General features: G+C 47.1%; 1 protein-coding gene across 1 annotated transcript; it reads right to left on the reverse strand.

Annotated features, from left to right (window-relative positions):
• Positions 1 to 1,162: 1,162 nt before the first annotated feature.
• Positions 1,163 to 13,932, reverse strand: EIF4A3 (eukaryotic translation initiation factor 4A3). The gene is made up of 12 exons (XM_004275548.3): positions 13,722 to 13,932; positions 11,609 to 11,681; positions 10,919 to 10,985; positions 10,208 to 10,270; positions 9,250 to 9,382; positions 8,975 to 9,055; positions 6,861 to 7,002; positions 6,260 to 6,398; positions 5,114 to 5,229; positions 1,794 to 1,901; positions 1,566 to 1,693; positions 1,163 to 1,380 (listed from the first exon to the last, which is right to left on the reverse strand). Exons 1-12 carry the CDS (start codon positions 13,888 to 13,890, stop codon positions 1,364 to 1,366), a joined length of 1,236 nt encoding a protein of 411 aa, XP_004275596.1. The 5' UTR covers positions 13,891 to 13,932; the 3' UTR covers positions 1,163 to 1,363.
• Between the last annotated feature and the right edge of the window lie 11,801 nt (positions 13,933 to 25,733).

Genomic DNA, 25,733 nt, shown 5'->3' on the forward strand with positions numbered 1-25,733 from the left:
AGAAAACCACTAATCTGCTTTCTGTCCTATGGATTTACCCATTTGGGACATTTCACAGAAACGGAAACACTGTGGCCTTTTGTGACTGGCTTCTTCCAGTTAGCCTATTTTCAAGGTTCATCCATATTGCAACGTGTCAGCACTTCATTCTTTCCTATTGCCAAATAATATTCAGGTGTACTTACCACATCTTTCAGTCTATGGGCACTTGGGTTATTTCCACTTTTCAGCTATTATGAATAATGCTGTGAACATTTCTGTCTAACCTGACACACCAGCCCCTTGTTTCAACATTTAGCCACCATGGGTTACAGCTGAACCCACCTGACCTGTGACACGAGTGGCCCCAAGAACCTCCACCCACGTACGTCAGTGCCAATGTCCCATTGCTTCCCTCCCCGAGCCCCCAGTGATACGCACTCCTTTCCTGGTGCTGGAGGACACTGGTGAGCTCACCTGTGCAGTCTGCACTCCAGACTACTGCCTACGCAGAAGGACGCCCTCAAAGGGAAGTATTCTAATTGCTCCTACTGCCCAAGAGCCAGGCTGCTTTCCAAAAAGTCTGTACCTACTAACGCCACCATCATGCCCCCCACACCTTCACCAACACTCAGGGTTAATGGTTATGAAAACATAACAATTCTGAATCACCCCCAAGGATACACATTTCCATGGATGTTTGCCATTTCTTTGTTATCTTACTTGACAGCATCTCAATTAGGTTAAGTTTCTCAGGTGTCTTACCTTCTGGCTTGTTTCCTGCTTGCCCCTCCCTGAATCACCGATGGTGCCCTGTGCACAACCCCTCCTCAGCTGTGACCGGTGGGCTCATTAGTCCAGAGGGAGCCTGGCTGGTGAATCCTTCCTCCCGGTTATCTGCCCAGGGTGCCATCCTGCCCCTCTGCATCTGGGCACACAGACTCAGGCCAACCCAGAGAAAAGTATTTATGGTCTCAACTCCCCCACCTGCCATCCATAAGAAATGGGATTGGGTACCAATCTGGGTAAGTGTGGAGAGGCCAGGCAGCTTACCACTTCCATTTCACCATCTTAAAGATCAAAAAAGAGTGAAATGACTGCCCAAGATCATACAGACAGCAAGTTACTAGAAAAGCTGAGGGCAAACAAAAATTAGAAAGAAATACAAATTAGAGTTTATGGGAAAAGTTTTAAATGTTTAATGGAAAAGACTTAAAGCAATGCATTATTTACATGTGGGTAACAAAAGGTGGCAGAATCTCCAAAGTTTGTCCTGTGGGGGCCTTGAGAAGAGAATTCACATAAACCCCATTAAATAGAAACCGCCCCTAAATATTTCCAAATTGATACAAAATAGGTGAACAGGCTCCAGCAAGCAGACTGTTCAAATCAGATCAGCAACTGAAAGAGAAGATAAACAAGAAGGAAGAATACAAACAAGTGAAAATTTGTAAATTTAACTAAAGGCTCACAAAAGACTTCTCAAAAACAAAAGAAAAAAAAAGCGGGAAAAACCTCAAGTGCCCCAAACCAGGAACCAGGAAGCTCTCTCTAAAACAATCACAAATATGGATTTATTGTCTTACCGTTCATGGGCATCTCGTCAATCTGAGTGGAGTAGTACTGCTCAATGTCTCTGAGGATTCGGATATCATCATTCTTCACAAAATTAATGGCCACGCCCTTTCGGCCATATCGACCTGATCGCCCAATTCTTCAACAATAAAGCAAAATCACTTCAGTAAACATAGCAAAAAAGGTTTCAGTAAACCCATCAACAAGACTGAAACCAAAGAAAAACTTGTGCTGCCTACCTGTGTATGTACAGCTCTCTGTTGTTGGGCAGGTCGTAATTAATGATGAGGGACACCTGGGGCACGTCCAGCCCCCGGGCCCAGACGTCTGTAGAAATGAGCACTCGGCTGCACAAAGAAAGGCATTTGAGACAATCACCTTAGCATAAAAGGGTCAGACCGGCTACGAACACATCAGGGCCCCTCACACTGGCCCCTCTGCAGGCTGAAGCACAAGGGACAGCACCAGAAAGCCGCGTTCAGAAGGCGCATTTGGTATATTTCATTACTTAGGTCATGTGTGCTGATAAAAAAAAAAACAATTTGGCTAGCTTTTACACTACTACATTTAATTTGTTTTGAGCCAGTCCCATACCAATAATTGGGAAGGACATTTTACTTTTGTCTAGCAAAAACTCAAGTACAGTGGCCTCACTGATTTTGGTGCAGTGTTTACAGTATCTTCAAATTAGAAATGCAACTCACACCTCTCTGTCTTTCACACAGGACAGAATCTGACACACCACAGACCCACACTATCCAATGCTGAGGCCACCAGCCCACCAAGCACCAGAGTGGCTGGTCTGAAATGAGATTGTCTTACGGTGTAAAATTCACACTGGATTTGAATACTTAGTACAAAAAAAATGCAAAAAAACCTCGTTAATATTTTTAATGTTGATTACATGTTGAAGTGATATGATATATTGGGTTAAATGACATATGTTTACTTGAATTATATTTCTATTGGACATCACTGGTCTAGAAGCATTCAAAGTCTGAAGGGCAGCAGAACAGGAGAAAATAATCCTGCCAGATAATCACATATAACTGGAGCCCTAGAGGAAGAAAAAAGAATGGGGCCAAAGCACCAACAGAGGGGTAAGGCCAAGAGTCACAGAAGTGCCAAACGGAAGGAGTAAGACTGAATCACACATGGACCCATCAGCGTGAAACCACAGAAACAAAACAGACCTAAGAAGCAGCCTGCAGAGAAGACACTGTTTTACATGAGCAGCAGCAGGTGACATCCCCACCGGACCGACACAACCAAGAAACACCAGATAGAGAGGGCCGACTGCACTAGGCCACTTCGTATAAGGGATTAGAATGTCTGCAGAGTTTGGTGTCCACAGGACTTCTGGGACCGATCTCGCCTGGATTGCCTCCTTCAACACATCAGAAGGAGGTGTTTCAAGATGAAGCAGACATTTCCAAAGAAACAAACATTTTGTTACCAGCAGACCCAAACTAAATACAGAAAGACATTCTTCATGCAGAAGGAAATGCATCCCTGGGACTTCCCTGATGGTCTAGTGGGTAAGACTCTGCACTCTCAATGCAGGGGGCCCAAGTTTGATCCCTGGTTGGGGAACTAGATCCCGTATGCGTGCCGCAACTAAGACCTGGTGCAGCCAAAATAAATAAACAAATATGTATATATATGTATATATTAAAAAAATATATACATATATATGTATATATTAAAATGCATCCCTGATGGAAGCTCAGAGATAAAGGAAAAACAGAAGAGTAACGAGTATGGTCACTATGCAGCATTCATTATATGAATTATGTAATGATATAAAGCAAAAATTTCTTGTTGAGGTTGAAATATATGTAAATTAAAACACATGACAACAGTGACAGAAGTCTGGGGGGGGTGTCACTGAAGTCAGGGTTTCAAGTTCTCTGTGCTCTCAGAGGAGATGGTAAAAGTACCAAGCAACCACAGCTGCTGATGACTCTTCAGGGTGACCACTAAATAACATAAAGAAAGAAACATTTTCCAAAATAAAAAGTGGGGAGGGCTTCCCTGATGGCGCAGTGGTTGAGAGTCCGCCTGCCGATGCAGGGGACATGGGTTCGTGCCCCGGTCCGGGAAGATCCCACATGCCACGGAGAGACTGGGCCCGTGAGCCACGGCCGCTGAGCCTGCGCGTCCAGAGCCTGTGCTCCGCGATGGGAGAGACCACAACAGTGAGAGGCCCACGTACCGCAAGGAAAAAAAAAAAAAAGTGGGGAAAAGGAATAACAACAACAAAAAATCCAAACTAAAGACAGAAAAAAGAACCACACAAGAGAAATGACAAGATATAAGATGGTCAATTTAAAACCAAATATATCAGTATTTACATTAAGCGAAACTGGACTAAATGTTCCAGTTAAGACAATTATGGGCTTCCCTTGTAGCATAGTGGTTAAGAATCCGCCTGCCAATGCAGGGGACACAAGTTCGAGCTCTGGTCCAGGAAGATCCCACATGCCACAGAGCAACTAAGCCTGTGCACAACTACTGAGCCTGCGCTCTAGAGCCCGCGCTCTAGAGCCCGTGAGCCACAACTACTGAGCCCACGTGCCACAACTACTGAAGCCCACACGCCTAGAGCCCGTACTCCACAACGAGAAGACAACACAATGAGAAACCCCCACGCCGCAACGAAGAGTAGCCCCCACTCACCGCAACTAGAGAAAGCCCCGCAGCAATGAAGACCCAATGCAGCCAAAAATAAATAAAATAAATTTAAAAAAAGACAGCAATTATCATTAGATTAAAAGAAAAGGAAAAATAAAACCCAACTATATGCTGGTTGCATGAAATCCATCTAAAGCTTAAGTCTACAAACCAGAGGTGAAGGAAGAAAGGTGGTACTAAGGAGACACCAAGCGTTCAGAGCCGGTGCTGCTGGTCAGACAGAGCAGGATTCAGGACAAAAGCCCTAGTAGAGAAGGGCAGACACTTCCACAACAAAAGCTAAATCCTCCAGAAATGTAGTAATTCTGAACTTGTACACTCAGGTCTCTGGACCCATAATGCAAGAACGGACAGAACCCCCAAGAGGAAAACCGGAACTCTCAACACTGATGAAACAAGGCTTAAGGGAAAAAGGGTAAGGATGCAGGTTTGAGAAATACAGCTAGCAACTGAAATCCAACACCACACAGCACCCATCTTGTCCAAGCACAGAGAACGTTTGTAAAACGACCCCGTGCTGGGCCACAAAGCAAGTCTGAATACACACTGAGGGGATGAAATCACACAAAGTGGGTTCTCTGGCCACAGTGGGATTAAGCTAAAACCAATACAAAAAGATAAACAGAAAATCTCCATTTATTTGGAAACAGAAAAATACACTTCTAAATAAGGCAACCGACCTACGTAGTTAAGGCTAGTTCTCATCTCAGCCTAACCTATCACACCAGCAGTGGCCGCCCTGCTCACCAGCAAGTTGGTGACCTGCCTGAGCTCAGCTGTGGGGGCGAAAACTCGGGTAACACCCCGTAAATGCTGACCCACAGCACCAGCACCAGGACCAGAGCAGAGAGCTCAGCCAACGCACCTGGCACCCGACCGGAACTCCTTCATGATGGACTCACGCTCCTTCTGGGGCATGTCCCCGTGCATGGATGACACGGTGAAGTTGGCTTCCCTCATCTTCTCCGTCAGCCAGTCAACCTACAGATAGAATCAACAGATGCTGCCATAAGTTCACAAACCAGAAACTGTATACAGGATTTCATGTCAATTACCTGCAGAACCAATTCGACTATTCATGAACAAGTGCTCTTAAAACTCAGGCTAGGGACTTCCCTAGTGGCACAGTGGTTAAGAACCCCACCTGCCAATGCAGGGGACAGGGGTTCGAGCCCTGGTCTGGGAAGATCCCACATGTCATGGAGCAACTAAGACCGTAAGCCACAACTACTGAGCCTGCACTCTAGAGCCTGCGAGCCACAACTCCTGAGCCTGTGTGCTGCAACTACTGAAGTCCGCGTGCTTAGAGCCCTTGCTCTGCAACAAGAGAAGCCATCACAATGAGAAGCCTGCACACCACAACGAAGAGTAGCCCCCGCTCGCCACAACTAGAGAAAGTCCATGCACAACAACGAAGACCCAGCACGGCCAAATTAAAAAAAAAAAAAAAATATATATATATATATATATATATACACACACACACACACACACACATATAAATAAACAAAACTCACGCTAATCCTCACTGGCTGTGTAGAAAACTTAATTCTGCCCAGCAAATATCGGGGCAAAAATTCTCTTAAAAGACAATATGTCACTGTTCTCATTTGAAATTTAAGTTCAAATCTTTTTTGGAATGTGGTCCAAATCTTGTTCCTATTCCAAGGAGAGCTGCCAGGGTTCTCAGCTCTGCCGGCACATCAGCATCACCTGGGAGCTCAAAGAACGTGTGTCCAGGCCCCACCTGAACCAATGACCCGGAGCCTTCAGTCAAGGGACCAGATCAACACCCTGCACACGTTCCCTGGATACACCCACTTGTCCGCTCATCGTCCACGGTGACTTTGAGCTAAAGGGCAGAGCCCAGTGGCTGCCCGAGGAGACCACGTACCCAGAGCCTAAAGCACGTAATTCTGGTTCTCAACAGAAAATACCTGACCTAAGTTCTATGAAAACCGATCTTTGGTTTTCGCCACAAGGACATTAAAGAGCCAGGATGGCTGCGCACCTTCCTCTTGGTGTTACAGAAGATAACAGCCTGAGTGATGGTCAGCGTGTCATAGAGGTCACACAGCGTGTCGAACTTCCACTCTTCTCTCTCCACAGCCACAAAAAACTGCTTGATGCCTTCCAGAGTCAGTTCATCACTGGAGGACAAACACAATCCTGTCAACTCATCCTTCCAACCAAAACTTGAGGACGTGCGCAGGCCAGGGACTGTTCCAGGCACGGGCCCAACCCCCAGCGGCCCAGGAGCCTGGGCATTAAACCCCCACCCCTCCCGCCAGCCACATCCTCCTAGGAGTCGCCACTTCCACCACATGGGCCCAAGCCCTGGATCAGTATGAACCTTTAACCACACCTTGTATATGGTTCTAAACAAAATGTTCGGCTGTTCAATAGAATACACATTTTACTGCCAATGGTAAATAATTCCATCAATAAGTAAATACTATCAGCAAATTTTTAAATTTGGAATTACTGGATCAAAGGAGACTATATAAAAGCTGGCTTTTCAAAAGAGAAAATTAAAAAGAAATTTCATGTTTTAAAACCCAAATACAACTATGGTATGTTTTAGTCCCACCTGAGAAGTAGGGCATCCTCACCGTTTCACCAAAATGCGGATAGGGTCAGTCATGAACTTGTTGGTCATCTCCAGGATCTCATGGGGCAGTGTGGCACTGATAAGCACCACCTGAGTGGCCGGGGGCAAGTACCTGTACACATCGTAGATCTGTTCTTTGAAACCTGGGATGAGGAATGAGACACACGGGGAATTTTTAAGGCTGCACACTTTGAAACAGAAGTTGCACATCAACTGTTCACATTTAACTGGATGTAGCACTGTGACTGTAAAGGTGCAAGATTTCACACGGAAGCTTCTTCCAGAGCTGGACCAAATTCTCACATCCCCTCTCCTCTCCCTGGTGTGCTCTAGGGATCAGAGCCCCACCCAAAGTCCTGGATGCCAACAGGTAAAAGCAACAGAAACCTGAGCCCTGAGCCCACAACCTCAGACCCTTGCAGGTAGTTTCACATCTCAGTTCCAGCTGCTGCTGCTCTGTGAGGGTATGCATCCACTGTGGCCAGCTCTGCCACATTTTAAATAAATCCAGAGATCTAGACTTTTTTCTTTTCTTTTTTTTGCGGTATGCGGGCCTCTCACTGTTGTGGCCTCTCCCGTTGCGGAGCACAGGCTCTGGACGCGCAGGCTCAGCGGCCATGGCTCACGGGTCCCAGCTGCTCCGCGGCATGTGGGATCTTCCCGGACCGGGGCACGAACCCGTGTCCCCTGCATCGGCAGGCGGACTCTCAACCACCGTGCCACCAGGGAAGCCCGAGATCTAGATTTTCAGCAAAAAAATCTCCACTTAAATAAAAGCCGCTGAGCCTGCGCGTCCGGAGCCTGTGCTCCACAACGGGAGAGGCCACAACAGTGAGAAGCCCGCGTACCGCAAAAAAAAAAAAAAAAAAAAATCTCCCACAGATACTGACCCATGCTGTACACCTGAAAATGTTACATGTCAATTATACCTTAATTTAAAAACCTCCCAATTAAATAATGCAGCTAGTTTACATTATTTCATATGGTACAGGATGAATAAAACCCGCTGGCAAGCAGGACCTGGCCCTCGGGTCACCACACCACCACCTCTGCAGGACGGGTTAGGAGGCTGACGTGTGAAAAGGGGACAGGTGGCTGCGAGGTTCTGACTGTAGAGATCAGGGGGCCAGAAGCTACATTTCCGACACGTTCCCAGCTGACATAGATGCCACTGGTTCTGGAGACCTCACTTTGTAGTAACTGTACCTTTAACTTAGCTGAAGAGCAGGGCCTCCAGGTAAGGGGCCCAAGACAGAGGTGGGGTGGAGGGCTGCTCCAAGGGGTGGCATCAGCCTCTAGCCTCCTGAGAGAACTGCTCAAGAACCAGGGAACAGGAAAACGCTTGGGAAGAACCCCATGAGTTACTGGTGACTCCTGAGAAGCAAAATATTCCCTTCACGCCAGGCGACCCCAATGTCTAAGGGGACGACCCACCCGACCCCCTGGTATGGAAGTAAGACTGGAGGGGGGTGTGCAGGGAGGGGAGACTTGAAGACACTGTGAGGTACTGCCCGCAGCTGTTACTCAACCAAGGTGACAGCTGTCGTTATGCATTTCCCAGTTGCTGTGCTAAGAGCAAAACTGCTATGACTTACGGGTCCTCACATATTTGTCCTCATACGTTTTGGGAGAAATACATGAAATACACCCCAATTCTAGAAATTTACCTTGAAAAATAACCGATAAAAGAGTAAAAACAACCTGGACAACCAATAAAATACAACTAGTGAAATAAATTATGGAACATCCGAACCACAAAAGACCCTACTGCCATGTAACAAGATTTATTCAGCTATCTGTTCACCCCTTCCCCACCACCAGGCATCTCTGCACCACATCCCAGCTCCATGCCGCAGCCATCTGTGCTCACCCACCACACAACGAGCAGTACCCCATCAGTTTGGCTGAAATGCTGTTGTTCTGGTTGTCATCAGTCTTACAAACCACTACCATAAAAAAATCAGTTTTATGTTCCTAAGTGCACCCAGGGCATAACTGTTTTCCACAAAGAACATACTACTTATACTGAGTTCATTAGTTCCACATTTCAATTTTACACGGTGAAAATTTAAGAATTTTACATCAATAGAAAATGAATTCTTTTGTTACTCATACCTTTATTCAACATTTCATCAGCCTCATCCAAAACCAACATCTTGATAGCACGTGTCCTCAAACTTCTGCGACGAATCATATCTATAAAATCAGATTTTGAAATAAGTAGACCTCAGGCTATAAGAGCCAGGCATTTCAACCAGTTTCCACAGCATTTCAGGGACCTTCCCTCCACTTCTTACAAGTTACTCAAATGCAAAAATCCACTATGTAGCATATCAAATTGAAAATGGTCCTCTATTGTTTAAGCACTTTTTATAGACAAAAGCAATTACCAAAGACACGCCCAGGTGTGCCAGCGACAACATGCTGTCCATAATCCAGTTTCCTGATGTCCTCCCCCACGTTGGTGCCCCCAATGCAGGCATGGCACTGGACGTTCATGTAGTCACCCAAAGCAAGCAGGCCCTGAATTAAAACAGATTCATGTTCAAGGTCTGCCCCAAGACCGCTATGAAGTCCGAAACATCTGAGTTCCCCCAAAATGAAGACTGTCAATCTAGAAGATTTCTATTCTAGTTTAAGATGACCACCGCGTATTGTTTATGCCATTATTTCTATCATAAAACTACAGGGAGCCCAAGTCTCCTCCTTCCACTCTTTTCTGCGCCAGAATGAAGTCAGTTTTACTGTTTTCTCATTACAAAAGCAGTATGTATTTACAGAAAAATAAGAAAATATATAAAATTCATAATCCTATCCACCCACAGATGCTATTAACATCTTAATAGATACACTTCCAAAATGTTTATACTATAAAAACAAAATACTTACAATTATTTTTAATTTTTTTGGAAGAAAATTACAATTCTAAGATTGTAAAAAACTATTGGAATCACACAAGCTACACTAACAATGACTTCACACAAACCAGCAACTCATATGTGATTTATCACAAAATGTTAGGAATCAGGGGAAAAAAACCTGACAGAACAGAAAAACCGGATTAGATTAAGTCAATCAGTTGGCTTGAACAGCGTGGGGGTTAGGGAGGGAGGTTAGGTATGCCGGCCCACCTACTGACTGCTCAACTCCAGCTTAGTCAGATATCCACACAGACTTTACAATCAGCCCTCCCTAACCTTGGATCCAACCAACTTCGCATCATGTAGTGTTGTAGTACATATTCATTTTTTAAAACCTGCATATAAATGGATCCATGCAGTTCTAACCCATGTTGTTTAGGGTGAACTGTACTTGCAAATACGACAGTGCCATCTTTAACTGTCTTACCTTCTGGATCTGTACAGCTAACTCTCTCGTTGGAGCCAAGATCAAAGCTTGGGTTTCACGAACCTGGTAAAATAATTTGTCGGAAAATAGAGAATCTCAGTATCTTCACAGTAGATTGCACTAATTCAGACTCAGATCTATTTTGAATATTATCTCAAGTTAACCACACATCTGATTTCAGGTAAGCGAACCTGAATGTTACTTAAATTGCGTATCCAGTGATAATGGGTATACTGGTCAGGATTCTTGTTTACAGACAAGAATTTCCACTAGTTAAAAAAAATCTCCCAGTTTACAGACATAGAAAACAAACTTATGATTACCAAAGGGGAAAGGGTGGAGGGAGGGATAAATTAGGAGTCTGCGATTAAAATATACACACTACTATGTAAAAAAAGAGATAACCAAAAAGGACCTACTGTATAGCACAGGGAACTATATAGATCTGAATCACTTTCCTATACACCCGAAACTAACACAGCATTGTAAATCAACAAAATTTCAATAAAAATTTTTAAAAGACTCTCAGTTTAAATAAAAAGGAATTTATGACAGGATATTAGCTCAGATATTAGTGTGCACTTAAGATTCCCTTTAAAAATGTGCTTAATCAGTACAACTAGAGATATTTAAAAACTGTACTTCTTGAACACTGTAGTTACAGAAGGTAAAGGAAGTATTTCCTAGGATTAAAGAGAAGTTTAAGATTACCTGAATATCCAAACACTGGAGGACAGAAATACTGAAGGTGGCTGTTTTGCCTGTACCAGACTGAGATCTAGTAAAGAAAACACAGATAAATGGGATTTAGAGTGATGGGCTACATGCCACTGCTCCCATTCATGTAACCCCCGCCCCAGCAGTGCTCTGAGGAGATGAGCTGCAGAAGCACTGGGCAGCTTTTTCCAAGTCGATTCCCCCACACCCCCTGACCAATATCTTAACTGCAAGGTGGTGGGACTCACGCATAATGTCACAACTTTTAAATCACGGGTGATAAGGACAGTAAATGTGGCCTTTGCAGCAGGGGGTGACAGAGCTGCAGAATCTATAGAATGGGTGTTAGAGGTGGCAAAAAAAAGATTCCTCTTTATATAATTCTTTTCTACGATTTCAGACTTTTTTTTTTGTCAATGAGTCTTTAAAAATTAGGCAAATAGGGAATAATGTTATTAAAAGAGTATTATATACAATTCCATATGCCAAATAATAGGTTAAGTAAATCTGGCTTAAAAAAAAAAAAAGAAAGCTTTCTAGAGTGGAGGATGCAAAACTAAAAACAAACAGCCCATAGCTGAAGTCAAGGCAAGAGCTGGTAACGGCATCTGAACGAAGAAGCACTGAACTACACATTGCTGTGCTAACCAGCACCTGACTCACCCTCTGCATGAGCAAACTTACTGTGCAATGACATCTCTCCCTTTAATTATCTGCTTAATAGCTCGCTGCTGGATTGCTGATGGTTTTTCAAAACCTGTAAATTAAAACAGAAAAAATGAGCTCTAACCACTAGGACAGCATACTTGCAACCATACACTGGAGCTCCTTGTGCCGAGGATGTTACCTTTTTAAAATCTCCCACCCCCTCCTAACCCAATGTCCAACGTACTAAGCTCTCAAGAAACAGCTGCTGAATGAAGTAGGCTGAAGTGGATTTTTATACTAACATACGATCTTATACAGACACAATCTCTAAGGAACACTGTTGCAAAATAGAGACACCCCAGTTAGGTTAAAAAATGTTGGTGGTTACTCCTGGAGAATGGGGTGAGGGAGGCTCATATTTTACTCCAATTACTTGTGTATTGTTCGACTGTATTACAATAACTTGCACTAATGGGGGTTTTTTTGTATTACTTTTTAAGTTAAAAAAAGGAATATAAACCCATCAGTGCTGTAGTCACCACTCCCCACCAGCAGTAAGTCTGCAGGTTGTTTGTTATCACCTACAACCCCATTTCATCTACTCCTCCTGCCTTGATGCAGCTACATGAACTACAACACCACCCCTCTACTGTCCAAGTAAACAAACAAAACTTTACGTACAAATAATGTACTTTAATTAATTTTTGGTAGTCTTTTAAAATGTAGTACAATTTCCCATCTAACACAAAAGCAAATATAACAGATGATTTAAACCCTCAGGATGACCCAGCAAGTAGATGGGAAACTAAAAACAGTGTTTTAGGGCAGGGACGTCCTGGGTGCCAAGAGGCAGGCAGGGCTGTCGGCCACACTACGAGGGCCAGCTGCAATGGTTCTTCACCTCCCATTCCCTCCGCACCTTCTCTGTGCTAGACTGTCATGACATCATGAACTGTTGGATAAAAAAGATGTCGGCCCCAGTCCCAGGCATTAAGCATAGAGGCTGATCACGCCCATCTACATCCCCAACCCGAACTCTTCCCAATTGCCTCCTTGACATCTCCTACTGGATGGTTTACAGGTCCCTCAAGCTCTCCTCATTCAAGAAGAGCTCCCTCGAGTGCTCCCCGCCTGAGGAGAGGGCATCATCACCTGCCCAGTTACTCAAACATCCAGGACTTTCATCTCCTGCTCACATTCAACACATCAGCAAACTCTGTTAGTACTCCATCTCCACCACAATACCATCATCACTCCCCTGGACTGGAACAAAAGCTTCCTAACATCTCCCTGCTTCCTCTCCTGCCTCACCTCCCCCCATATCCAGACACCCAGGACCACCTATGACTGTAAATCTGATCCCATCATTTCCCTGCTTAAAACCCTCCAATGGCCTCCCACTGCACTTAGAAATAAAATTCAAACTCTATCACCTCGCACCATGCTTTTCAAGATTTGCGCCCCCCCCCAAAAAAAAACTCGCCCCTAGGCTCCCAGGACAGGGAGATTCTTTCTGTTCCTGGAATGCATAAGGCTCCCAGCTGCAGGGTCCTGGCACCTGCTGCCCAGTTCTACCATAATCTTCTCATAACGGGTTCCTTAGCCCAGATCTCAGCTCAAATGTCAGCCCCTCCTGGGAGCCCCCTTACCTATGTGCTCTATTTTAACTCTCTCCTCTCGCCAATTACGCTTATAAAGTTATCCCGCTTTATTTTCTTCGTAGCCATTACCACTGACTATATAATCCTTCTCCCAAACATAACAAGCTCCCTAAGGCCTGCCTGGTTCACTGCTAAGCCGCCAGTGCCTAAAGCCGCGCACGTTCCTAGCACCTGGCAGGTGCAAGACAATCATCTGCTCAATGAGTGACTCCGGGGTGCAAGGAGGACCCTGCAGACCTCGCGGGACGCTGCAGCCCTCGCGTGACCCAGCATGGCGCCCCGCCGGGAGAACAGCACCCGAACCGGCCGACACAGACGGGGGTGGGGACACGTGCTGGGGGCAGGGGTCGCCCGTCAGGGCCCCCGGGCTCGGCCTCAGCCCCGACCCCCAGCCCCGCAGCGGCCGCACTCCCAGTCTCGGGAACCACCCCCGTCCGGGCCCCCCGCCTCCCCGCGGGCGCCCCAGCCCGCGGCCCGAGCTCACCGACCGTAGGCGTAGATACCGCGCAGCAGGTCCTCCCGCAGGCCCATGGTGTCGAACGTGGGGGTCACGTCCACCTCCTCACTGGTCTCGAATTCCACTTTGGTCATGTCTTCCTCTTTGAGCAGCCGCTTCCGCGCCGAGCCCGACGTCGCCATTGTAGCTGTAGCCGCCATGATTCCGAGCAGGCTAAGAGCCAAGCTCGCGGCTCAGAGGAAAGCGGAAGCAGGGCCCCGCGCCGCCGCTGCCAGGAACTGACGTCATAGCACGAGCGTGCGTGCGTGCGTGCGTGCGTACGAGCGTGCGTCGGGGCCAAGCCTCGGAAGGGGCGGGGAGCTCCTGGTCACGTGAAAGGGAAAGGGCCCCTGCTGCAGGGAAAGGGGCGGTGCTGCGGCTCTTGCGCGGGAGGGGCTCCCGCGGGATCTAGCGGAACCGTGCTCCGCCCACCCCTACAAACGGTGCGGAGGCGGCAGGGCCCCGCGGTTCGTACTGGGTGTGGTACTCCCGGCCTGGCTCTCCGGCTGATGTAGCCCTTTCCAATTACCGGATCCTCCGCGCGGGACGGTAGACCTGGCGCCCCTGCAGACGGGCTGCGGACCGCGCCAGGGCGCCGCTGCTCAGGGCGGGGTCTCCAGGCGGCCCTGCTTCGAGTGGGAACCTGGGCGCGCGTCCCCACCGGTATCCATTTCGTCGTGTGTACGCATGTTCCGACGTTGTCGCCGGCCGGGGACGCCGGCAAACGCATTACTACTCGTTATCACTGCCGCCCGATGGAAAACCTCACTGCACATTGTCTGCTTTTGGAAAGTCTGGAATCTTTAACTGCCTGCTTGTCAGCTCTAACTTTAACACCCCCAGGCCGGTTTTTAACCCCCTAAGGGAAAAGCCCCTACCCGGGGTCGAGTGTGTTGGGAGAGTAAGGGTCCTGCGACGGCCCCCGGCACCAGGACCCCCAGAGCTGGCCGCGTGACCTTGGGCCGCGCCTTGCTGGACTGTGCGTCTGTTCATTAAGGCCCTGGATTCCGCGTGTCTGGCGGAGGTGCTGATAAATCCCGCCCTGCAGAAAAGATGACCCTGGAGGTGACGGCTTTCGGTTGCCCTGTAGACTATTTCCAGTTATGCCATGTTACCCTAAACTTCTTTAAGTGCCTCTAAAAATCCGGCTCCCGAACCACCGTCACCACCTGACGCGCGTTCATCTGTGTTGTGTGAAAAGAGCGTTTTTAACTTTGTGAAACTTATACTTGCCCAAGCGCAAGCTCTGTCCTTTCTCATTGTTTGCTTGCCTCGCATCACTGGGCACATCTTTCATCTCTTAACAGCCTCTTTCCAGGACTGCTTGAACGCTGTCCTGTTGTGAAGGTTAATTTAGTGAAAACTTTTAGCGGTAATCATTTTATCCACTAAACCAGGCGCACTTAGAATGCAGAGGTTTGCAGTATGTTGACAGCGAACAAGGAAATGGGGGGGTCTTACTTGCCCTGAAGCTCTTGCCCTGACTTTGGAATATGTCCAGACCTTACAAGATAATTGACCTGATAAACATGCCTGATAAGGATGCCAGTATCAGTCAAATATTTATAAATCTGAATTTCTTTCTTAGACTTTAAAGTAAATAAAATGTAAATATAAGTTCTTATGTCTTCTCACTCCACAAAGAGTTGAGTTATCCACTACCCTCTCTGAAGTTGCCCACACTCCGTTTTGCAAGCTGTGCCCTAGGGCTGTGTCGTAAAACGCACACAGGTTTCAGACTTAGTATAAGAAAAGAATGTGAAAGACCTCATTAATAATTTTTATACTAATTATGTGTTGAAATGTCCATATTTTTGATACACTGAGTTAAAATGTCATTTAAGTTAATTTCACCCATTTGTTTTTACTTTTTAAAATATGGCTACTAGAAACATTTTAATTATATGTGGTATTCCTATTAGATGGTGCTGCTCTAGGTACTTAACAGCATGTGAAATAACCTTGCCAAGGGTATGGGGAAGAGTAAACTGAAGATCGCTGACTTTATGAATCTGATATCAATGGGGAGGGGATGAAATTATTGCACTCTTCTACTAAGTTTGAAGAGGATGATTGCCTCTTTTGTACTTATCGAGAGATTTTTGATCTTATTCATGATCCCCCTGGACTTGTCTCTTGCCTTCACACATTTATATTTTATGCCATTTTCCTGGCAATGTCCCTTTCGCTCAATGTCTGAATTCACATCTTAAAGCCCTCTTCCTTTTGTTTGGCGCCAATAACTTTTTAGACCACAGTCCATGAAGATGACAAGAGTCAGGGGTGGGCGTGGGCGTGCTGTGTCAGGGAACAAAGGTCTCAAGTGAAGCAGTGGCAACCAAGCCGACTTGGCCTTAGTCCTCCTTGAGGTTCCTCTAATCAAAGGGGTTGACCCCTCCCCCAAGATAACGACAGAAGGGGCAGGTCCACCGGGAGGCCTCTTTGGGATGATAAGGAGTGTACCTGCACTCTTCTAGGAACTAGGAGCTGGCAGTGGGCACAATAGGTCATAGAGAGCCATGTTTTTATTACTCAGGAAAGAGGGCTCTGGGTAATTGCAACCAGGATAAGAGCTCCTCTCAGGAGAAGAGGTTTTTCTCTTTTTTTCTCAAACACGGTGCCAATTTTCACAAGGCCTGTACGATGCTCACCAAAGGTCTCAGTGTCACTAAGATCCGAGATCTGAAATGCACTTTGCTTTTTTTTTTTTTTTTTTCCTTTTTTGTGGCCTCGCCAGGCAGCATGCAGGATCTTAGTTCCCTGACCAGGTATCGAAGCCAGGCCCCCCCACCCCCCGAAGTGAGTGGACGCGCTGAGTCCTAACCACTGGACCACCAGGGAATTCCCTGAAACGTGCTTTGCTTTATCAATGGCAGGTGAGAATAACCTAGGCAGTCGTGTGTTGGAACATGCCTGGCTTTTCTCCCTATTTGTTGAAATACTTGCTCTGCGTAGCTATGTTATGCTGGACCTAAGCCTCCACAGTTGACCCTTGAGCAACATGGGGGTTGGGGGCGCCAACTCCCTGCATATTCGAAAATCCAAGTATAACCTTTGACTGCCCCAAAACTTAACTACTAATAGCCTACTGTTGACCGGAAGCCTTACCCATAACCTATAGTCGATTAACACATGTTGTATTTATATGTATTATACACTGTATTCTTACAATAAAGTAAGCTAGAGAAAAGAAAATGTTAAGAAAATCGTAAGAGAAAATACATTTACAGTACTGTACTGTAATAATCGATACCCCAAGTTTACATTATCTGTTTGAAACAGAGCAGGACACAATGGTCCTTCCCCTCTGTCCTCCACCTGCCTTTTGTCTGTGGTAAAACTTTAGCCAAAGAATAAGTTAAATCAAAGTGGGAAGATGCAGAAACAAAAGAAAATCGTCCAAGACTAAATAATGATAGTTTAGTCATTAAGCAAAGTCAAGGACCTTTAGTTCCTCCACAAGGGCTGTAGATAATATTCTGAGCCGTGTCCTGTGAGCTGTCTTATAGATGCTGAAGCCCCCACCAGGTGGAAGAAGTTAACTACATGATGACCAGACTGTAGCTGCCACAATCCTGAGAATTGGCCTCAAGGAAGTGGGAACAAACCGACCATGGAACTGAAGATTAACTGTACTTAAAACTATCAAGATGATGCTGGTCAGACCACCAAGGACCAATTTCAAGATGATTGTCAGCTGACTGTGCTGCTTCTACATGTAGCCCCCTCCCTCTGCCTATAAAAACTCTTGCCCCCTGATTGTCAGGTGGGGGGAGTTGGCCTTTGGACAGGTGTCCGCCTCCCCCCACCTGCCATTCTCAGCATCCACAATAAAGCAAACTTTCCTTTCCACCAACTTTGCCTCTTTATTGGCCATTGAGCGGCGAGCCGCCAGACCCCGCTTTCAGTTACATGTTTACAAGATGAATCATCCGTCTCTCAGTACCTACATCAATATTGCCTCACATGATATAAAACACTGTAGATGTTACCCGCACAGTTCAAACTCCTGTTGTTCAAGTGTCGACTGTGACTAAGTTCATCAGTACCAACTTTTGAAATTCCATATATTTACATTGGTATTTGTTTTTCTCTTTCTGGCTTACTTCACTCTGTATGACAGATTCTAGGTCCAACCACCTCACCACAAATAACTCAATTTCATTCCTTTTTAGGGCAGGAATAAAGATGCAGACGTAGAGAACGGATTTGAGGGCACGGTGGCGGGGGCAAGGGGAAGCTGGGATGAAGTGAGAGAGTAGCACTGACATATATACACTACCAAATGTAAAATGGATGGCTAGTGGGAAGCTGCTGCATAGCACAAGGAGATCAACTCGATGCTGTGTGACGATCTAGAGGGATGAGATAGGGAGGGATGCTCAAGAGGGAGGGGATATGGGGATATATGTATACATATGGCTGATTCACTTTGTTGTACAGCAGAAACTAACAAAACACTGTAAAGCATTTATACTCCAATAAAGATGTGAAAAAAAAGCTATCTCCTAGAAACTTCTGATCAGAAAAAAAAAAAAGTCAACTGTACTTACAAAGCAAGAATTGACAGCCCACATCAGTTGTCAGTACATAATTCCACTGCTTAAATGTCCAGATTAATGTTTCAATTTTTATCAGAAACCTCCATTGCAATTTCAACTAAGGAGTGCAGGCATATATCTTGTGTTAATCATTTTACTGCTGGGAAAACTAACGCCCAGCCTGTTAAGTTAAAAGTAACTTCCAGCGCAGCAAGGGGTAGAAGCTGCCCCACTCTGAGTCCCCAAAAAAGTGTGTTTATATGGCTTACCATGCCTGCATCCTTTGTCCCAGGGCTCTGGGTCACCCAGGTGGACCTGCCTGTTATGTCTGGGCACAGCCCTCTGTCTCCTGCACCTCACTTCCCATGCTTTCCAAATCTGTGGGAGGGAGGTTATCTCTCCTGATTAGACTAATCTCGAGGAGGGCAGGCCCATGTCTGTTTTGTTCCCCAGCGCTGCCCTAGTACAGCGTGGTGTGCCTGGATGTCCACCGCAAGAGGGGAGGAAGAGCCCAGGAACTCTCCCAGCTCATGCCGGAGGGGTGGGCAAGACAGGAGCAGCTCAGCGGGTGCTACCTGAGGAGCTGCCCTGCCTCTTCCCTGAACCCTTATTGGACTCAGGGTGTACACAATCAAGTCAGCTCATCTTGTCTGGGATGGGTGGAAGATTGGGTGTAGTGCTGCTGGGCTGGGCTGGGTTTCCATAAATCATCATCACAGGAGTTGATGTCCTGGATCCTAGGGGCTGTACCCAAAAAGCGACTTCCTGCCAGAAACCTCACCTATCACCTGGTATTAAATGACAAACACTGTTCCTTTGTAGGCACAGCCACCTCTAACCCACCCAGCAGGCAGGACACCTTACTAAACATCACCAGATCCCACCCAGCTGGACCCAGGACTCCACACTGCTGGCATCTGACATTTTGGCCACAGATGTGCCTGGAGCATCTTCCTGGTGCAGGCGCTGTTCCAGGGGCTGTATTGGGTGGCAAACAGGACAGACAGTGCTGTCCTCATGGAGCTTGTGTTCCAGAGGAGGGCAATAAATAACTGTAGGCTTTGTAATTTCTGTGATTCAGATAAAATAAGGCAAAGTGGCAGACTTAATGGGTTGCAGATTTACCAGGTGACTGGAGGAAGGTTCCACGTGAATTGTGAGAAGAGGTGGCTGCGGTAACACCCCAGGTTCCAGCAAGAAGGCACAGGGAGTGTGGAGACCCCCAGGTAGACTGGGGATTGACACAATCAAGGGACAGAAAGCCAGCGTGGTTGCAGCATCGAGAATGTCGGCAAGAGGGGGAGTGGGAGAAGGGGTGAACAGGGCCAGATCATAAAGGGTCTTATAGACTATGAAATAGAGTTTAAATGCATCATGGTTGCCCTAGGAGCCACTTCAGGGTTGTCTTTCTTTGTGGGGAGAGGATTCATTGTGATAAACAGTTTGGGAAGATGACCTGCTTTTCACTTTTCACCCTTTTGGCTAAGATCAAGTGTAGAAAGATGACCTGGCTGCAGCAAGAGGTTGAAAGGTTGGCGTAAAGGGGCCAGAGAGGAGCTGGGAGCCCCGTTGGAGAGGTGGTGGTGGCTGCTGGAGCTGATGCAGTGGAGATGGTGAGAGGAGGGCTCAGGAGACATTCTGGACAGGGCTGACACATGGGATAGAGGGAGCTGTTAGGGTTTAAAGGATGAAAATTGGCTCCTGGGTTTCAGGTGTGAGCATCTGGGTGGTACCATCATGAGATGAGGAAGCCATGGGCAGCAGTGTTGTGCTGGTTTGAGGGCAAAACCAACAGATCCAACAAACACATGTGCCCATGTGTTCATAGCCATAGGACTCACAACAGCCAAAAGGTAGGAACAACCCAGTGTCCACTGACAGATGAATGGATAAACACGACATGGTCCACCCACACAATGGGACATTATTCAGCCATTATGCTACACGAAAGGAGCCAGACCTCCAAGGTCACATATGTATGATTCCATTGATGTGAAATGTCCAAATTAGCCAAGTCCATAGAGACAGAAAGCAGCTTAGTGGTTACCAGGGAATGGGGGGAGGGGCTGCTTGATGGGCACAGGTTTTCTTTTTGGAGTGACAAAAATATTTTGGAACTAGATAGAGGAGATGGTTGCACAGCATTGTGAATGTACTAAATGCCACTGAATTGTTCACTTTAAAATGGTTAATTTTATGTTATGTGAATTTCACCTCAATTAACAAACATTTTTTTATAGTAGATCTGTGCTTGAGCCCAGGATTTCTGGGCTGTAGCACGCTATGCCAATCAAGAGTCCGCACTAAGTTCAGCATCAATATGGTGACCTCCCGGGAGTGAGGGACCACCAGGTTGTCTAAGGAGGGGTGAACTGGCCCAGGTCAGCAATGGAGCAGGTCAAAACTCCCATGCTGATGAGTAGTGGGACTGCGCCTGTGAATAACCATTGCACTCCAGCCTGAGCAACTTAGCAAGACCCTGTCTCTTAAAAAAAAGGAAAAAAAGGATCTGATTTCCCTGGGTTAAATTTGAGATGCCTAGGTATCCAAGGGGAGTTGTCCGGTAGGCAGTTGCATGTTCAAATGTGAGAAGCAGCAGGGAATGACCGGTCTCACCTGTTCCTGTGGAAATTGCTGCTTCCCGACTTCCCCTGGCCCACTCCCCGCTTTGGTGTGGGCCAGGGTGAGTGTGGGGGGGGGGGTCCGTGCTCCCATGCAGAGGCCAGCGAGCCACACTTCAGCCTGGAACCCTGTCCCCGGGTGCTCTCTGCTGCGAGTCTGAACTTTATTCCTACAGGGCCTTCCCTGTAGCACCTGCATTCGCAAGTGGTGTTAGCATCTTGATTCCAAGGCAAACCCAGAACCCCCCACCAACTCCCTACATTTTATGGATAAAGTAGCACCCAGAGGCCCTCCATAGAGTGCCCAGGGCGTTCACAATGACTGTCTATCGTTCACTCCTGGATCCTTTATTGATTGCTGCCGGGGGCCGTGCTCACCAGGTGGTGCTATCCTGGTGCCCCCTGGGGCTTGGGAGTTTCTCCAGGACATACTCTTCCCCCTGAGCCATATTACCAAAATGCTGCTTGATTGACCCTAGAATTGTGTACACAGCTATAGTCCCGTGTCATACAGAATAACTGTCAGTCGGGGTGCTCCTGAAGACCCAGTGGTGACTAAGAAACGGGTTTTGCCCTCAGAAAGCTCATGGACCTTGGAGGGCTGGGGCTTTCTCAACTCCGGTCCTATAACGCTCGGAATTTCTGTTCTTAACAGAGGCTTAGTGAGGCTCTGGCCCCCTCTTTTACCTGGAAGGACAGCATTTTGAGTTTTTTATAACTATCTAGAACTTTCTATGCACCAGGCACAGAGAGAAGTGCTTTCCCACCATGAAGCAGGTGCCACTATTAGCCCCACTGGAGAAGTAAGAAAGCTGAGGCTTGAGGGTTTAAATAACCTGCCCCAGAGGGTAGCTGATGGGCAGCAGGGCTGGGGCTCTGGTCCAAAAACTTGTTTTCTTATCTGAGTTCGGACCTGTGTTCTTACCTACTCTGCCCCGAGCGGCCGCAGCCCCATCCCTCTCACTCACCAGGAGGAAGAGACTTGGGTTCTGGTTGCTGCTCCTTCATCAATTAGCTGTGTGACCTTGGGAAACTGCCTTTGTCAGGAGGAGAATCCTTAAGGTCCTTGCTACCCATATAGGCCATGGAACTATGATTGTCCCTTCTTTCTTGAGTAGTACATGCATCAGTGGGAACCAGGCACCCAACCAATGCTTATCGATTCACCCAACTAGTATGCATGGAGCATCACTCTTCTCAGGGTGGGGACACAGAAGAAAACAAGAAAGGCAAGAATTCTTGTCCTCTGGAAGTTTCAGGCGTGTCATGGGGAGGCAGGCAAGAGACAGATAAATAATTAGAATATATAATATGTCGGGGAGCAGTGTGTCCAATAGAGAAAAATGGAATAGGGAAAGGGGGATGGGGAGCCGTGTGGGAAGTCTACCATTTTATTTTTTTTTAATGAGACCTTTTATTTATTTATTTATTTATTTTATTTTGGCTGCATTGGGTCTTCATTGCTGTGCATGGGCTTTCTCTAGTTGCGGTGAGTGGGGGCTACTCTTCGTTGCAGTGCGAGGGCTTTTCATTGCGGTGGCTTCTTTTGTTGCGGACCACCCTCTCTAGGCACGCAGGCTTCAGTAGTTGTGGCTCATAGGCTCTAGAGCGCAGGCTCAGTAGTTGTGGCGCACGGAATTAGTTGCTCCGCGGCATGTGGGATCTTCCCGGACCAGGCCTCGAACCCGTGCCCCCTGCATTGGCAGGTGGATTCTTAACCACTGCACAACCAGGGAAGCCCAGTCCTATGATTTTAAATAGAATGGCTGGAAAGGCCTCTCTAGAAAGGTGGCCCTTGAGTGGAGTCCTGAAGGAGGTGAAGGAAAGAGCATTGCAGGCAGAGGCAAGTACAAAGGCCCTGGGACTGGCATGTGCCTGGAGCAGTCAAAGGCTAGCAAGGAGGCCCCATATGTGGAGCAGGTAAATGCAAATAGGGTCAGCAAGTACCAGGAAATCAGAGTCTCACCTGTGGGGCATGGTTAGTCCTCGAGGATTTGTAGAGCAAAGGAAATGACATGACCTGAGTCATCCTTTAGCAGGGAGGCCCTGTCTGCTCTGTTGAGAGCCTGCCTCGGGGGGCATGGAGAAAGCAGCTAGGAGGTCATTGCAGAGGTCTGCGTAGGCGCTGATCAGATCCCAGCAGTGCAAAGGACGAGAGTGATCACATTCTGGATATATCTTAACATAGAAGAACCAAGACTTTCATTTAAATTTAAATAGTAATTATCAAATGTTGATTTTAGATGGATCTATTGGAACTATTTAGATACTTCCCAGAATTGCTCATGAGAACCAAAGAAGAGGTCCAGAATTTATCCTAAACTTCCTAGGACTTTTCTGAAGGATCTATGGGCTGACTGTTCACATAGAAGAGAAGATTTTATCCACTCCAAGATTTTCCATCATCTTCTCAATCACCGTCTTCTGTGGGTTGACCACATACACAGGCAGTTCTCGGAAGGTTCCTGCGGTTCTCACAAAGGCAAAACAAACCCTTCACACCCGTCCTCCCTGCTGTGGGAAAATGTGTTGGCGTTTCACTGATGCGTGGAGGCTCGAGTGAGGCCCGGCTCCTGTGGGCAGGGCCCAGACAGATGCGCCTGTCAAACCTGCTTGTCTGTGGCTGGTCAGCCATCGCTTCTCAAGGACAAGGAAGGCAAGTACGCAGAGTCTGTCCCCAGGAGAACAGGTCATCATACCCAGGGAGGGTGGATAGGCCAAGAATGGGGTCCAAGAGCTGTCTACAGGGGAATGAGAGGGGCCGGCTTCCTCCTTATAAGGCGTGGAGGTGGTGCCTGGTTTGGGTACGAGAGGAGAAAGCAGGTCGTCCCATTTTGCTTGGTTAAATTACTTGAACATTCTCTGGCTGCTAAGTACCACTTTCAGACAGTATGGGCCATGCTGGGTGAAAGGAATGCTCTGTTTAGTACTCTTATCTCTGCAACGTTGCCCAGGACAAAAGAAAAGGAAGGAAGCTTTCTAAGTTCAGGTATAAAGTGAGTAAGACCAGCTGCCTCCTATCTGTGGTAAGGGCATAGCTGGACAGTTACAATGGCACTTTGGTGCCGGATTTTAGCTGAGGGGTGCAAGGGAGCACCCCTTTTGTGCTTGGTGAACTTCTGCCTCACACACCATATTTGGGGGTCATCAATTCCTTTAAGCTTCCTCTAACTCATTCTCCCTTTTCTGGAGTACTGTGCATGCCTGTGTGTGTGTGTGTGTGTGTGTGTGTGTGTGTGTGTGTGTGTGTGTGTGTGTGTGTGTGTGTGTGTTTATCCTTCTTCCCTACTTCACAGGCAAGCGAAGATCTGCGCCTTGGGCTTTGAGAAGAATGTTGACATGGGAAAGGGTCAAGTAGGAGGACCCGCATCTTAGAGCCTCAGGGCTCTTATAATCTAAGACTCCCTCTAGAATTGCTGTAGGGTGAAAAGAGCATTTTATAGAGTTCAAAATATCCTTAGGGATCTCTGGGCTAATTTTTCTTTACTGTTAGGACTAACCCCTATTTACATTGGGGCTGAGTTGCAAAGAAACTCCCACATTTTAAATTCCCATTTGGGGACCTGTCTTGAGCTGCTTCACTGCATGAAGCAGGGACTAGCATGGCTTCTACTCAGCTACACCCACTTATACTCAAACCCCGGTGTGGCTGACAGGTACCAGGAGCCAGGGGTAGTTGGCTGAGGTTTAGAGAGACCTGTCTTCAGCTGTCCTGGTAAGGCAGCTTGTCGCTTGAGCTGGCCCTGATATTCTGAGTTCACTTTGATGGGAGTGGGAGTCTGTGAACAGTCAGGTGTTCCTTGGGAGTCCTGTGATGCTACGGTAGGTGGGGGCAGGGGTGGCAGTCGGACTAGAAGGCGCTCCCAGGGGAGGCTGTCACCCCCTGTGACCCAGCCCAGGGAAGGTTTTCCAGCCAGTCCTGGTTGTCAGGGCATGCACGGAGACCTGGGCATCTGGAGCTCCCAGAGTTTGAGCTGCAGGCTGGAGATGTGCTCCCCGACCCAAACCCATTTGTTTGGTTTACTTTCAGTTTTAGGTCTCCTCCTTCCAGATCTTAATGATTTAATTTTACTTTTTGAATCTGGAGAATATGATATGCCTAACCTAGTTATTAGTCCCTAGCAGGAACTTGGTAATTGCTTATGGAAAGTTTGCTCACTAGATGTCAGAGGTAAAAAGTCCAAGCCCAAAGGTTCTTCCTTCTCCGCTTGACCCCAACCCTGGAGTGAGTGCTGAACTCCACCCTGACATCCAGACCTCCTGGGTTTGCCTTACAGGGAAACTCCCCTCTTCCCAGGGACACCACACCCGAGACGGGGAGAGGCCAGGCCCATCAGCTTGAGGTGCAAGTTTCTCTTGGACCACTACCCAGCAGGACCGAGGCCAGCAGGACCTGGCCAGGTCGTTTACAGAGCTCATAGCCCTGGACATGCAGCCCACTGGGTGGTAGGCGGCTCATACTAGCACACAGAGTTCAAGTGTGTCTGAATAGACCAGGTCCTGTATTCCCAGGCATCTCTGCTCTATTTGACTTGACTTTCCTCTTTTTTACTTACTGATTTTTATGAATCCAATTTCCCTTCATCTGACGTGTTTAGCAGAATATGGAAAGGCAGAGAAGCAGGGCCATGCTGGAGGAGGCTTACTGGACATTCATTCCCGGCTGTGCTGGCTGTCAGATCCAAGAGCTGGTGGCCAGGGCTCCTTGTTCTGTCCCTGGGGACCCCAGCCCAGTGATTTAACCCCTACACCTCATCTATAAAATAAAGCTAAAATGCCTTTCCCGTCCCGCAGGGACTGGAACTATTCATTAGGTAAAATCCTTTAATGGATTTTGAAATC

Source organism: Orcinus orca, chromosome 19 (genome assembly GCF_937001465.1).
Source record: "Orcinus orca chromosome 19, mOrcOrc1.1, whole genome shotgun sequence".
Lineage (NCBI taxonomy): Eukaryota > Metazoa > Chordata > Mammalia > Artiodactyla > Delphinidae > Orcinus > Orcinus orca.